This window comes from Euprymna scolopes, chromosome 38, assembly GCF_053919585.1.
Source record: "Euprymna scolopes isolate OS-2025 chromosome 38, ASM5391958v1, whole genome shotgun sequence".
NCBI lineage: Eukaryota > Metazoa > Mollusca > Cephalopoda > Sepiida > Sepiolidae > Euprymna > Euprymna scolopes.
In genome coordinates this window covers 62806694-62823697 of record NC_136519.1, presented here as the reverse complement: position 1 = coordinate 62823697, position 17004 = coordinate 62806694, and the positions used below count along the sequence as shown (strand labels likewise).

At 31.9% G+C, this 17004-nt stretch overlaps 1 protein-coding gene across 3 annotated transcripts in view; it reads left to right on the top strand.

Annotated features, from left to right (window-relative positions):
* LOC145263171 (putative U3 small nucleolar RNA-associated protein 11) overlaps nt 1–17004 on the top strand; it is a 309596-nt gene that overhangs the window by 112619 nt on the left and 179973 nt on the right. For all 3 annotated transcript variants that reach the window (XM_080120209.1, XM_080120207.1, XM_080120208.1), the window contains exon 5: nt 3865–3958. In XM_080120209.1, coding sequence (XP_079976335.1) covers nt 3865–3958 — 94 coding nt within the window. The remainder of the gene's footprint in view (nt 1–3864; nt 3959–17004) is intronic.

Genomic DNA, 17004 nt, shown 5'->3' with positions numbered 1-17004 from the left:
GTTTAATGTAGTTCTCTTTGAAATTTTTGTATTTACGTTAGAAACTTGTGTGTGTGTGTGTGTGTGTATATATATAAAGATATAAAGTGACCGTGTCTGTGTCTGTACATTTCTCTACGCAATAACTCTGTCAATTTTAAGTCTACTGACTCGAAATTTGATATACAGGGTACTGAGATTTGGGAAAATCTTTGATCGGTTTTCGGCCAGAAATTTGGCTATTAAGGGGACAAAGTTCAACGATTTGACCTTTAAGAAGTCTGCCAAACTCCTCCGACAATTTTCGGTCTAAACACTTGAAATTTTAGATATAGGTTCCTTGGACATGGATCTAACTTAATAACTTGATTTGAGCCCAAAACAAATGTTAAGTGGTCATAATAGGGGTCAAATTTTAAAAAACGCTTGACGCTTTTTTTTTTATTTATTATGTTTTGTTTTTGCTCAACATACACCTTCAAACACCTGGGCAATGCCGGGATGAAATGCTAGTATCTCTCTCTCTATAATCTTGATTGACTTGCCCACAATTATAACAAACTAGCATGGGCACCCGGCATTGCCTGGGTTTGCATAAAGTTCCGTTTAAAACACGTCTGCTATATTAATCATTTTCATCATGGGTAACGTGGATACCCCCACAACAATTTCAAAAATAAAAGAACGGATAAAAACATGTAAATGTAATCGCCCCCCCCCCCCAAAAGAAGTATCTGATACCCTCTCCACCAGATATTTCAGCAGAAGGGATGACTGTCCTAAGAAAACTCACGATTTTGTGAACCTAAAAAAATAACGTTTATAAACATTAATGCATGCACTTATTTTTTATTTTGGTAAATGTGTAGTTTAGCGGCGTAAATTATTTGCCAAGCAAAAAAATATAAAATCTATTTTATATAAAACACATTGTTAGACCCAAAGGCTGAAATAAAACCAGAAAAAATGTTTCATTTTTATTATTTTTTTAATCATTTATATTTATTATTCGAGGCCGCTATATTGCTTTTAAAATTTGGCCTTTCTAAGGTTTGGCAGATTGGCCTTTTTAAGCTCTTCCATGAACTATGTTTTGGCCGCCATATTTTTTTTGTAATGAAAGTGTAAAAAGGCCGAATTTGGCCTTAAAAAAGCCAATCTGCCAAACCTAAAAAAGGCCAAATTTTAAACGTGTAAGGCGTGCACATTTAGTCGAATAAAAAAAAAAAATGATTTTAAAAATCCAAAAATGAATTTTTTTTTCAGCCTTTGGGCCTAATAATTTTTTATATAAAAATATTTTTTATAATTTTTTTTGTCTGTCAAATAATTTACACCGCTAAACTACACATTTACTTTATTTTTTGTAAAGGCACTTTTTTTTTACTGGCTTTTTTTTTTTTTTGTAAATAAATGAAATTTTAGATTTGCTTTTGGGGCGGGGGGGGGCGTTTCGATTTGCTTTTTATTTGTCGTTTTATGTTTCTTATGTAACATAACCCCCCCCCCAATTGAATTTGTCATATTTTGGAGTTTTTGTTTATTAAATTGTTAGGTGAAAGTAGAGAATGGTCTTATAAAAAATATAATTAAATTTATCGTTAATTTTTTTTTTATGTTATTCCTCCCCCCCCCAGTTTTTCCCCTTCCCCTCAATCGCCAAACTTTAAAAAAATGCTAGAGGTGACATGTCTTGTTGAACACTTGGTGGCCAAAAAGTGGGTGCTCATTTTACATTAAATAAATTAAAAGGCAAAATGTGTGTAACCATTTCATGTATGTCTTCAAAAGGCTTTTCGAGCACATGCTCCCGGTGTCGTTACTATCGCTTAAAACTGTATATCGGTCCTAGATAATAATATGTAGGATTTGGGAACGCATGTAGCTTATAGATTTATTTACGTCGACTTTTACAAAATTATTGCTATTTTGGCTTCTCGCATGTTGATTGGGCTTCTTAGTATAAATATGTGAAACTAAACTCAAACGACGTCTTCTCGGCATTGCGCCGGGAAAAAACGTCCAGAAGCAATCAGCGGTGATCTATGTTGTACATCAGACAATTGTTATTCAATCTGGACAATTATGAGCTGGTTCCCCTCCCTCCATGTGGGATAAAAACAAAACCATCAAACTTGGGTAAACAACTGCGTGACTTCTATTTGACCTTCTTAATTAGGTCAAATGGAAGCAGCAGAGTTAACTTTTATTGCGCACGCCTGTTTTTATAGTTTAATAAATAAATTCAAACCTGAATATGTTGTATGTCGCGGTGGCATAATGGGTAACGTCGCCCGTTTTTTTTTTTTTTCACACATTAATTTCGAACTCAAGGGTACGGGTTCGATTCTCATACTTACCTACCAAAACATTTTTTTTTATTAACCTCAAGACACCCGGGCATCGCCGGGTACCCCCCCCCCCCGCTAGTCTATATAGAAAAGACATCACCCACTCTAACATGTTATATTTTTTTCTTTTCAAAATTTCTAATTTTTTTGCACTTATTTGCATTTCTGCAAACTAATAATATTTATAAAGGCTGTTTAAATGTATTAGGCTGAAAAAAAGTAGATCTCCAGTTTTTTTATAAAGTTAGCTTTTTAATTAGAAAATTAAGTTTGTAATCGATGAAATTAACACGAAAAAACTTTAAATTGTGGAATTTAGATTGGAGGAGGGGGCAGTAGAGCTTTATTTTTTTTAGGTATTAAATGACGTTGAATTACGTGGTAAAAATTTACCGATTTCTGTATTGTCGTAAGCAATAAAATAAGACAAACAAATGAAAACTTTTCAGTTTTTTTTTCTTTTTTGATATTTAAAAAAAAAAGATTAAAAGCCAAACATTTTTTTCTATCTACACAGAATTATTTTTCCAGCTAGAAATTAATGGATAGCATCTAGGGGCAAATAACTCTGAAAAAAGTTTTAGAAAAAAGTCGCTGTTGGAAATATTAATTCCAAAATAAATTAAATTAAAGATATTATCAATATAATTGTTGTTTAAAATTTATTAAATAGAATACTTAGAATAATTCTCTCGCTAAAAACATTAGCTAAGATAGCGCTATTTAATAAAATCATTTTTTTTTGTCATATGCAAATAAGGTGATCTCATCATTGTATATTTTTCCAAGTATCATACTATATATAGAAATAAATGAAAGATTAAAGTAAAACACATTTAATCAAATTGTGAACAAACAAACAAACAGACAGGAATACAAATTTATATATATATATAGATAATGTCTGTTCTTTTTCTTGGGAGAAAAATTGTTTTTGGACAAGTTGCAGTGGTTATAATTTAATTTTGGCATTTTGTAAGTGGCCATTTTTAAATTTCATGATAATTGTAGATTCGATTGGGGGGGGGGGGCATTTTCTCGGTTTCTTCATAACTCCCTAAGTGTTACCTTGAATTGACTAAAAGTCATGATTTTTTTGTTTTGTTTTTTCACACACATAAGTTTGGTAGGTCCAAAATGGATGTATGGTACTTTTGAGGGTGGCTCATTCTAGTTACAGAGCAATATAGCAAATTCAAATGGAAAAACTCGAAGTAAGAGAGGAAGTAACAGTTTTTTAAAATGACTTGTGAAATCCTTAAATGTCACATGTGCTAGTCTAATAAATCAAAAGTTAAATAAGTATTTAATGAAATGTTTTCCGCAAAGAATTTTTTGAATCTGGCTCGAATCATCATTGAATCTTCCTTTCTGTGTCACACTCTTCCACTATTCTGTTGCTTTCCAGTTGCCCATGGTCTTCAACTTTTAAACTCCTTAAATAGTATACAAAAATAGTTGTCCATTGCACTTTTATGCTATTTTTTTTTTTTAAATACTTTTTGATTTTTTACAATCTTATTTTTACTTTTAGAAAATAATGCGTCTCCGATCAGAGCTTCATTTTCTGGATTTTGATGAGGAAGTGAAAACCAAACACACAATATTTGTAGATTCCGACAAAGATGGTAAGCAAATTCAACTCTAAATTTTTGTTTCCTATATTTCAATCAAATTTTATTCAGCATATGTTATTGGCATAGAGGCCACAAACTATGGAAAAGACACTGCAGCATTAAAATTAGTGGTGGGACGATTAATTGGAATCGTTAATCATATATAATCTTATATTTTTAAGTTGAACTGTTTGTTTGAAGTGAGATTAATGCTGTCAAAAATTTAAGATAAAAACGTCATAGAACTTTTCATAACATATTTAATGATATACGAGGATTTTATTAACTATTTTAAAGGTAATCTTTATCTTAATGAGTTTTCTTATTCTGTCACTTATATAGGTGCTGTCTGTTTTGAAACTTCTAGGCCCATGATTACTTATCTGTTTGCGTTAGGTACAGGCAATTTAATGATTGCTTCGGTAGGGGGCATGGTTTTTAATGATGGCTAATCCTAATAATTTTTTTTAATTTTATTGTGTTTGAAAGATTATAGTTTAAAATTAATTTCTCCAAGAAAAAAGTGTGAAATAAAAAATACATGGAATAATTTTATCTCAAATCTGAAAAATCCTAGATTTCACGTAAAAATTCATTATGACAAAGATCGTGTTTACATTTTTTTGGCAAGAAAAATAGAAGTTTTCTGGAATTATTTCCAAGTTAAGTATTAAGTTAGTCTTAAGATAATGAATTAATACAATAAATGTACTTAACTTTTGCTAAAAAAAAGTAATAATTATCCAAAAATGTGACATTGGTAGGAACAAGACTTGTTTATCGTATCAAAAAAAAACTCTGGTGGCAAAATTCAAATATGTATGGAAGGACAAATTAGACATAATTTATTTATTCAACATTATTCCAGCATACCGAGTGACTTTTTTTGAGTCACAGAACCCCCACCATCCCCATTCATTTAAAAATGCATAAAAGTTAAATTCATTAATTATACTACTGACAATTTATTCATTGAAAAAAAAGTTAGCACCATTATTTATTAATATTAATACAGAATTACAATTGGTTAAGAAAACAATTTATAATTATTGAAAATATTACGCTAAAAAAATACAAACCTAGAATTTATCAGAATGTTTACGTGAAATTTAAAGTTGATAAACACAAACAGGCGGGTAGTTGAAGAGAGGAGGAGGGTGGGCAAAACAGACTGGTTTTCTTTTCAAGTCTCTGCATTCGTAGTTACCGGCATGGAACGTTCGTATAATTTTTACCATTTTTTAATTAAATTATTTTTCTATGTTCTTATTTTTCAATTTAATTTTTTTTACTTTATTTTCCAAGATTGTATGAACATTATTTTATGTTGATGATTATACATTCATGCGTGCAATGGAAATATTAGAATCTTTCATGTAAAGATTACATTAAAAATGTAAGTGTAAAAAAAAATTATTGCAATTATAATTTTTTTTGTGTGAAAATATTAAATAAAAAATGTTTGATTCAATGATAATATTGGTAGTTCGAGAAATTAATTTTTCTTTGAGTTATATCGATTTCATTAATACAGATTTTAGGGGCTTTTCTCGTAATGTTCCTGTAAAAATTTTATTTTATTTATTGTTGCAAATTATGATTCTTTAGTTACATAAAAAAGCAAAAATAAACTCTGGCGTTTTTTATTTACTACTGCAAACCATAACTTTAGTAAAGGTATTTTTTGTTTAAACAATACATTTTCACTAAAATTTAAATAAAAATAATTAGTTCATTATATTCTGCGCTCATTATTTGATAAATATTGAAAATTTTATTAAGATTGGTTAATTTTCTGATTTTTTTTTTGTGAATTTTTAAGGGGAGGTGTAAAAATATACATTTTGAGCATCAGCATTCATTTCGCGCGCGCTCCAGCACCACCACAGCCCCTCTCCCCAATGTAAACAGAATTTTTGTGAAATGGTAAATGTTGGCGCGTCACTTACGGAAGAATGGTTAATTACATTGCAGAAGCACCTGTTAATGGAATGCTTATGTTTTTGCAAACCACTCATGAAAACTTCATATGTTGATCAATTAAAAAAGCATTAAAAACTATGTAAGACAAAAAAAAGAAAAAAATGAACCACATTTTTTTCTTAAACTTTCTTATTAGAAAGATTCCTATGCGATGTGATAAGACACTTCACTACGCCCGTTCGCACACGAATGTATCATGTCAGAAAAACACTACTGAAGGCGGTGAAATGGCACAAAATAGTCCATACATCTAGGGGTTCATATCATGCAAACAGTAAATTTGCACCGGGTTTGATTATCAGATTCGTTGTCAGCGACCTCGAATACCCTTAAAAAAACAAATTAGTGATCGATGTTCTGTTGTAGCGTAAGATAACATTTACCAAACCAATTTATTTCGATTTAAAAAATAACATTAAAAATATTTTTTTAAAAGTCAAATAAATAGGAATAATTAGAGATGATTGAATATAAAAGGCTAAAAATTTAATCAAAGATTTATTTTTAAATTTCATTCAGAAATGGAATAAAAATCAGTTAGCAATTGAAGCTGCTAAAAAAAAATGTTAAATTAAACAAAAAAACTGAACATCAAAAGATAAACAAAACATGTTATTCCCCTTGAAATTTGATGTTATTGTATTTTTGTTGAATTAATCATGACTTTTTCTTTATATTTTTTAATATATAAAATAATTCCTGAAATTGATTATTAATTTCATGGTGCATGTTTAATTCATGGTTAAAATATTTATTTTGACTTATCTTGAATGAAAGAAATTTTACGAGAAAATCAAATCGTTTTCGAAATTCCCTTAATTGTATTTCCATTTTTTCGCTGTACCAAATTTTTCGCTACACAAAAACTTTCGATTAACTAATGGTATATTTCAAAACAACAATTCCACAAGAATCGGAATCGTTAATCAACATTTTCCCAGAATCGGAATCGGAAAAAATTTAGGAATCGTCCCAACACTAGTTAAAATCTCATCAGATCTTTTGTAATCCTCTTCTCAAAATTTTGCAAAATTTAGTAAGTAAATTTGCCACAATTAATATACTACTGAAGATTTCAAAATATTTTTTCTTGCATTAAAATGGGTCAATTTTTCAAATTGGTAATATTTACCTAAAATTAAATTTTAGGTAAATACTACCAATTTGAAAAATTGACCCATTTTACGGAAAAATTTTATAAAGAGAAAAAAAACTCTGAAACTTGATATATTTCCAAAACTAATATCACTAAAATTAACAAAGCTAATTCTTGTAAATTAATATTTGTAAAGTCTTCCATGGGTGGAAGTGGAAGGAATAGGAAATTTCATATCTAAGTCATCTTTAAAACTTTCATTAATTATTCAAACCAAAGAAATGTACTTTAAATGTCTAATTTATTTGAAGTACAATTGTTTTATTTTAAAGTTTTCTAAAACAATTGTAAATTTTAAGTGTTGAAATAATTGCACCAATTCTTAAACCTCAATTAACACTTGGTAATTCACTGGAGAATTAACTAAAGGAAAATAAAAATTTAAAATATTGAACACCAAACGTTTTGACGAATAGCTATCTTATACTGCTGCATGATTTAGTTTGATCTTGCAATTCTGGAGACATCTCCTTAAGAACTACTACAGAAGAATGTTCTTCCCCGAACCTTTTGACTCTAACTCTGTTGGATGATTTTGGAAGTGTGTTGAGTAGATGTGCTGAAACATCATGGCAAGCAACAACTTGAATGAGATAACAAATCCTCCCCACGGTTTATCCAAATGGTTTCTTTATCACTTCCATCATCAGAGGTTTTTGATTCATCAAAATTGGGCTTAATGCTTTTTATATAAAGTTTGTATGTCTTACCTGATTAGTGGAGGTAGTGATCAGTGAAAGAAACTTAGAAACGTTTACTGTTGCTTATTCAATCTCCTTAGAGGATGGTGGTTGTTGAAGAGATTGAACTGATTGATGTGTCTTGGGAGGCATTTCAATGTTCTTTCACAGCATCTGTATGATAATCAGCTTTTTCATCTACTGTCACATCATGGTACTGTGTAGTTGTTGAGCTCTTTGAATAGCCTTTCTTCTGTAGAAATGACAATGATAGGAAACGAAAAACTAAGAGAATGGTAATTCTTAGAAAGCAATGCATAATCTGATATTATATTGTATATTTTGAAATTATAGGAATAAACTGCCTATAATATTGAATAAGTGATGTACACCTTTTTTAACATTCTTTTAAAATGTACATAGGTTTTTTTGTTTTTTTATCAAAAATTGCAATGCTTCAGTTGCCATAAATGCTCATTACTGTTTTATGGACTTTCCCAACATTCTCAGGCTTAAAAATCATTCCTAGAAGATGGGAATATTACGTTACTAGACTGTAAAGTTTTTGAAATTGTAGAATCTTAATTTGTAATGTGTAATTACAATGTAGGTTTTAAACAAGAAATGAAGTTTTAAAATAACAATAATACTTCCCCACCAAATAACTTAATTAAAACATAAATTCAACCCTGCAGTTAATCAGCTTAAAGCTCGAAGGACCCTCTGTTTTTTAAGAATCACATAAAAGTGCTTTTCTGCTGCATATCTTCTGGAATAATATATATATGTGTGTGTGTGTGTGTGTGTGTGGAAATATACTTTATTTCCTTATATAATATACATATATATGTGTGGGTGTGGAAATATACTTTATTTCCTTATAATATATACCAATTCTTCTTATTTAAGAAGCTCAATGTAATTACAGAGCAATATAATGAATGAATGACAAAAGTCTATATTCCAAAGTTTATGATGTTGACCATCTTACAATTGAAACTATACCTCTTAACTGTTATAATCAAATTATTACTACATAAAATTATAATTCTTAGTATAACCTAATCCTACACCTACAATTTTATTTAGTTGAAATTTATAAATTTGCTATATACCCTAATTGTTTATCAAAAATAAGTTAAAAATTTAGTTTTTAGTATGAGTTATCGTCCTTTGAACAAAACCCCAAATATATCAACTCCGTTTATTTACCATTCATTCTTTTATCATACTAAACACCTTCTGCCCTATAATTCATTCATTTCTCTCTCTCTCTCTCTCTCTCTCTCTATATATATATATATATATATATATATATATATATATATATATATATATATACACACACATACCTGAACCAGACTTAAGACCAGCTGTTAATCTATGAACATGATAAAAAAAAATGACCATGAAGTCCACCATCTGTCCAGAACATTAATTTTAAAAAGTTCTGAGTACATAAAATGATTTTTAAAGTTTTGAAATCACATGAAATAAACAAAACAGAAATACTGATACTTTAATAGGGCCCTACAGCAACAAATAAGCAGAAATTAGTTTGTAGGTATATACATATTAGAAACTAAGTCGAGAGATATATATATATATATATATATATAATGTTCAAAATAAGTTGTTTTTTTTACATAGGCATCAGCACTTATCAAGGCTCAGAGGCCATTTGAGGATAAGGGTTAAAGTGTGTACAGTAGTCAATTGGACAATATAGTAATTGATAGCAATGGAAATTCAGTAAATTTAACTTGAGTGGAACGGCTCATCAAAAACTTGCTTACATTGGACTTGAAGACGACTTTATTGTAGTCAGCTGGAAAGCAGGAAAACGGAAGACAGTTCTACAGGCGTGCAGTTCTAAGAAAGAAGCTTTGTTCATGGAATCTACATTTAGGTTTAGACACAGATAAAGAGTGGGGGGAATTATTGATAGTGTTTCCAGCTAGACAAGTATTTCTTGTGAAAGTTTGGCAAGGGGGGAACCGTAGATTGAAGCTCAGTCGAGCCCTTGCCATGAAAATAATGATAAAGCAAAGACAAACTTGCAACATCTCTTCTGTGAGAAAGAGGTTGCAGGGAAGAGAAAAGAACATCTCCTATGAGGCTACAAAATCTATTTTGAACTCTATCAAGGCAGGATAAGTCCTTTCTACCAGTTCCTGCCCAGATGTGGCAACAGTGCTCCACCCTTGGATGTACCTGGCTCTGCAATAGAGAATTGCATCAGCAGAGAGATATCTACTGGATCAAAAGAAGGATCCCACCATTAGCTTGGTAACATCATGTACAGATATTTGTATATCACATAGCGTGTTTTCTGATACAGGAGGAAATATTGGAGGTTGGGGGCCTTGGTCGCGAAGGGTAGAATTAGCTGCAAAGTTCTTGGCAAAGAGTTTGGCTTTGTCTGATGCTGACGAGATTACCTCAGGTCCATTGATGATAGTTGGGATAGAGCACACACTTCTGTTCAGGATTCTGTTTGCTATTTGCCAAAACTGGTAGGAACTAAGCTGCTGCTCAGCTACTTTGGACTTGACGGACTTAGCATACAACTTTCTTGCATTTTTTATTACTTTTTTACAGTGGTATCTGACAGTCCTGAAAGCAGCTTTAGTCTCAGTACATCTGTTATGTTGGAAGCAATGGATGAAGTGATTTCTGTGTGCAATGGCAGCAGCACATTCTGGAGAGCATCATGGCTGGCTGTTAGGTTTTTGCTGGAACTTTTTTGAGGGTATGAAACGGTCTATACCTACAATTAACCATTCCGTCAGGTCTGATATTATAGAGCACACATCCTTTTTAAACATGGAACGCAGAGATAGATCTGATATAAATCTATGGAAGCTATCCCTGTCAGCCATAGAGTATATACTCTACGATGGAGAGGTACATCTGAGGACTTATTACATTTCATTTTAACTGGTCACTGGAGATTAATGACTGATGACAAGTCAAAAGGTTATGAGGTCACATCAAAATGTTAACAAGTGCAAACATCTGTAGTGCTGACCCTGATTCATGGGAATTTTTCTCGGGTGAGATTTGAAAAGGTTTTCAGTTTTGTTTTTGGGAGCGACGACACAACACGGGCTTATGAAAAGAACTTGACGATGAATCTCTGAACCACTGTTGAAGATCCATAACCTCTACTTTATGAAAAAAAAAAAAAAACACAGAAAACTTAGCATTTCCATTATTGCCTTTTATAAAAAAGAATCCTTTTGTTACGGTACACTTAGGACCATCACTCCCATGTTACGGTGATGCATTCCAAATGTGAATTCCTATTAGGATTCATCCCGGAATCACATATTGCATTAGTAAAAATGTAATTGGGCATAAAATGCAAAATAATTATGATCATGATCAGTACTCGTGAGATAATTCGGCGCATCGCACATTGGCAAAAGCAAATGAAATGAAAAATGACAGAACATAACACCGAAAATTATATCTACATACAATATTTTGTTACATCATAAGAATTTCAAAAGAATATGCAAACATCAACAACAGGTTAGAGAGGGGTTGAATGAAAGAAGATGAGCAAAAGAAATGTCTTTTCCCACTTTTTTCTGCATCATATGAAATGACTGAGTGCAAACACATATTCGAACATAAATGTCCCCCTAAAAATATTTAACTCAGCAACTCCGTAGAGATGCAAAATGAAGGGAGGTATAAAATACTTATGCGAGGAAACAGGTATTATCCAAACAAATAAAATGTCCAAGAGAGGTATTATTTTTCCTTTGAAGATTTGCAATGATCCAATGTATAATGGTACCATCCAATATAATCCGGTTCTCATTTGTATATTTCTCCCTTTACCTGCAGGGTCGAAGCATCCAATGTTCAGAGGTATAATCTCATTAATTACCCTTTTTACTTATATTATTGTGGTGACAGTATTTTGCGTTTAATATCCTTTGGTCAACTTTTTGTTTTTGCATTCCATATACTTTCTCTGGGTGCACATATTTTCGTATATGTCTCAGCCCAAACTTTCATATATATTTCCTTAGAGGTTCATCCTGTATTTTGCTGTATTGGAGAGTCCATGAGTAGTTTGATTCCCTCTTATAATGTCATGGATATATATGTATTATTATTATATATATTTCTGCTTGTCTCCAAGCGTTGTTCTCCTTTTGGTGGTCTGCCCTATACTTTGCTACATTGGAAATTCCACAAGCTACCACGCTCATTTTCACATGTGTGTTGTTAGATGTAACTTTTGCTTGCATTCAAGAATTGTTTTCCTTTTGGTAATCATCTCTTTTTTGCTATGGGGATAATTTGTAGGCTGCTCACCCCTTTTCTCTTGCAGTTATTTTCATTAAACTGACTTGAGCGCACTGTGATATCTAGTTTGCTACCGTGGATAACTTTTATAGCCCGATGGAATATGAAAAATAACAGGACATAACATGTAAATCAACTCCAAAGCACACCCAACCATGAAGGAATGGAGAGAAAGAGAAAGATTAATGTATGCGCCAACTGGCTAGATGAACTGTCTGTTAAATACTTGTGGAGTCAAAAAGGGTTGATATGACGTTATCCTTCAGTATAAGATAATCACAAACCAAAAGTTAAATGAATTGTCTGTTAATTGATTACTGAAAATATGTAACTTGGATCAAATGATTATATAATCTTAATGAAAATATAAAGACTTGATATGTCATAATAGTCTAATGGGTAGAACACCAGTATTGTGTAACACTTTTCTCACTGGATAGTCTAACAGCAGATACACCTGGTGTTTTTCTGGAATTAATCTGTATATCATTTTTATAACTATATTAGTGATGAAATGATTCCAATAACAAAAATACCAGAAAACCACAGCTAGCGCATACGAGTATTATAGACCTCCACCGCCCCCCCTATCGAAAGAGTGCATTAAATGGCGTCAATTTTAGTTTGTTTATATAGAAATCTTCTGATATGTGGAGCTTTATTTATCACAAAGAGAATAATTTGTTTAAGATACAAATATACCAAATTTATTTTTGAAAAATCAACTAACAATTTGTTTATGTCAGTTTTTTTTTTCTTTCTCTTTAATAATTTTGTGACGGAACAACATCTATAAATAACATGTTCATTTTTTTTTATTTGTATCTAACTAATAATTTATAAACAAAATAGACATTTGGAAATGTGTACATAAATCATAAATTCTTTTCATGTGATAGAAACTTATGCATTTAAACGTTGAAGGGTCTTCAATCAGAAGGATGAAAGTTTGGTGTTACCAACATGGTTTGCTACTTTGTCTTTTGTATCATTACAGATGTATTATCTCGTGTTTAATGAATTCAAATTTTGTAATACATACCTGTGTACTTGGCTTGGAGTTCCTTCTTTTCAAAAGTAGGTTTATATACCAATTCTGGAAACCTACAGCTGGAGAAAGAGTTTAAAATTGGGAAAGTGAAACTCCATTTGGTAATGAAGGACTCGGCCGACGACATTATTAAAAATCGGTGCCAAAATGGTCGGCTGTTAAGACCACACGGGAGGCGAAATATAAATAAAGGATATAATAGGCATCACTCAAACCAATAAAGTTGGATTGGGCAACACAAGCATCAAAGAAGGTCCAAAAGGAAAGAGACATGGTAATCAAAGAGGTCAGGATTTTTGAGGAAGAGCAAAGAACAGCCATTGCTATCACTCAGGCCAAACAATGTGCATGGACAAATTGGAATGACATCGAACTAATTAAATTGTGGAAATCCTTAATTGCAATGGAACCACTGGCAATATCATTTCTTCTTTGCTCTACATATGATCTACCAAATGCGACCGACCTAAAATTGAGAATATACTGATTCAGTCCTGTGTTCTTTGTGTAAACCTTGCGCCATGTACTATCTACATGCTCACAATCACTCAGATGTACACATGGCGATGTAGCAAAGTGTTGGAAATAATTACGGAATTTTGAAAACATAATGTGAGACAGTAAACCAACAACCTGTAACCGTCAAGAAACCCATGATTCAGTTTCACTGTGAGGAAGAAAAAAACTTTTAATGTGAAACTGCTGAGTGAAGCCAATGACTGGAAAATTTCTATGAATCAAGACATTTCTACAATTTCCGGTCCACATAATCCAAACAGAAAAGCGGTCGACATTGTGCATGGTCAGATTCATAGAATTGATAATCTCGTGCGAGGAAAACCAGAAGGAGGCACACGAACGTAAGAACTGATATGAGACCCTGTGTGCCAACTGCGTGGAAAATAGTTGGAGATGCCATGTGATTCCTATCGAGGTTAGGTGTTGTAAATTTTTAGGACACTATCATCTCGTTTCTTACAAAAATAGGAATCATGGGCCGTACTCTGAAAGTTGCCTCTGATCGTCTTAAGAACATGGCTCAATATGCGTCAAGCTGGATTTGGTCGAAAGCAAAAAGATTTCAGCATAAACAGGCATTATAATTTCTCCTTGTTGATCTTTTTTTGCAGTACCACACTTTGAGCTACCAAAACTATCATTACCTTGGTTGGCGGCTGATGAGGACAGGGTATCACGCATGCTTTTATATGTTGTATGATAAAATATATATATATCTGTGAAAGTGTCTGTCTGTGCATTTCCCTACGCAATAACTGTCAATTTTCAGTCTACAGACTCAAAATTTGATATACAGGGTAATAAGATTTGGGAAAATCTTTGTAATCCATTTTCGACCAGAAATTTGGCTGGTAAGGGGTTGAAGTTCAACGATTTGACCTTTGAGAACTCTAATAAACTCCTCCACCAATTTTGGGTATAAACAATTGAAATTTGAAATATAGATTCCTTGGACATGGATCTAACTTAACTTGATTTGAGCCCAAAACAATAAATGATAAGGAGTCAAAATAGGGGTCAAAGTTTTAAAAAATTTGACCTGCGGTTTCTACCAAATTACTCAGACAATTTCTGGTCTAAACTTTTGAAATTTTACATAAAGGGTATTAAGCAAGCTTTTTAATCGGTTTGGGTCGAAAATTTGATCTACCAATATATAAATGTATGTATGTTTGCATGTCTGCCTAAAACTTTCAACAGAGGCGGTGGATTTTCACAAGATCAGTATCATTTTGAAGCTCGACCCTTCAGACGACAAATACCGAAAAATTGGCTAAAAACATTAATTTCTTCACCCTAAACTGGACACTTTTCTACAGAGAGGGGTTGCTTTTTTTTGCCGATATTTTCGCCAGTCTTCCCCTTTTTTTTTATTGTCTAGCCTTAATTTAAACCTACGTCACTTCCGGTTTGGCAGTGGTCGTAACAGCAAAGATGTCACTTCCCCCCCCCCCCCGTTCTTTGCCTTCTTCGCAGTACGGATTCAAGCCTGCCTTCCTACTACCACTGTTTTTTTTTTTGTTCAACACACACCTCCAAAAACCTGGGTAACGCCGGGAACCCATGCTAGTATATATATATATATATATATATATATATATATATATATAAAATTTCTGTTTTCAAATTGTAAAATCATCTTTATTGTTTATGAATATACAATGCAAACGCAGATCCCATAATACAAAATTAATCTTAACATTAGACTTATAAGATATTACATGAAAAATGTTGTTTGTTCTTAGTGTAGGATTTCATTTTTCAATTGAATCCCCAGAAATACAGATAAGCAAATATGTTGTACTTCATGTTCGTTTACACAAACTCTTCCTTGAATTTAGGAGGTAGACCCTCATAACTATATATATATATATTCCGAAACTGTTACTCAGGGTATATGGATGAATATATTTGATTTTGATCAAATGAGATACAATAATATTATAGCTCTATGCTTGTGTCGGACCTCAATAAAACAGAAATATAACTTATTTTATTTCTAACTTAAAAAATTATCTCTTGTCATTATAGAAAAGGAATTTTGTGTATGCATGAGTTTGTTCCTTATGGACTCAAAGACGGCTGGGTCGATTTTTATGAAGTTTAACATGAAGGTACTTTATAGCAATGTTCTTAGATAAGTTTTGTGTTAGAATGTCTTTGATAAGTATCAATAATTGGAATAAGCCGATGAAAGAAGGAACAGGCAATTTTGACCGATGTTAATACCTTACAAAGTCCAATGTTAATACCTTACAAAGCCTAACATCACCAGTGCATTTGAGAAGTTTTATTACCACACAAACCGAAAGGCTCTACTTATCAAATCAACAGTAATTTTTTTGATATAACAGGAGCGCATTCAAAATGAGTAAGAATGAACGATTGTGTTATAGGCTTCTCACACTTGATATAAGTTCCTCATTCAATTCTGGGCAACCATGTACCTTTCTGCTAGATTAGAGATTATAAGTCAATAGTGTATTGTCATTGGGCAGCGGGGAAACTTCACACTTATATGCTTAAACAATTTCTTATTTGTGTGCTTATTATTAAAACATAAAGATAATAAAATAAACTTCCCATGATCATTTCATATGAATGTTTATATTCAAATTTTAAAATAAAAAAATAAATGGTCAAAACTGAATTGGATTTTTTCCTCTTTAATTTCATGTTAAATTTGGTTGAATATTGCTGAAATTCCACAGATAACTAGTTCAACCCAAACTTCATTTGAATTTCTATGATCATTACAGAGTAACAATCAAGCAAAATTGACAAAAAATATTTCAAAATTAATGTCATGACGAACTTGGGAAATCTTTCTGCCAAATTTTGGAATCTGCACAGAATTTAAAATGAAACCCTTTATTTAATCCACTAGGTAGTATGCTCTCATTCTGTCAGTCATGATTGGATAGTAATTCAGTCAGTTTCATTATGTCATTTTGTAGGAATTTTTTGGAAATGGAATTAGAAAATCAATGTTTGCATTTGCCCAGATTTGCATATGGTGGTCAAATTGGAATTTACAAAATGGCATCCGTAAAGTGTATGTTTTGTAATATCTCGGTCTCTAAATAAGTTGGAACATTGATTTTAACTACTAAACCTACATTTTCAGTATCAACGATGATCCAAGTTACCATTCCATCTTTTGTAACCTCCCATCGAAATACATAATCCACCATATGGGTAAAAACTTAACAGCCCAGGCAGTCAGTTATTTTTATGGAGATGTCTTTTAACAGTAAATTTTGGATGTTTGTGCAACCATCTTAAACATTACGATATGTTTGATCATAGTCTATGCGTAATCATCACTTTCATGCATCACAGC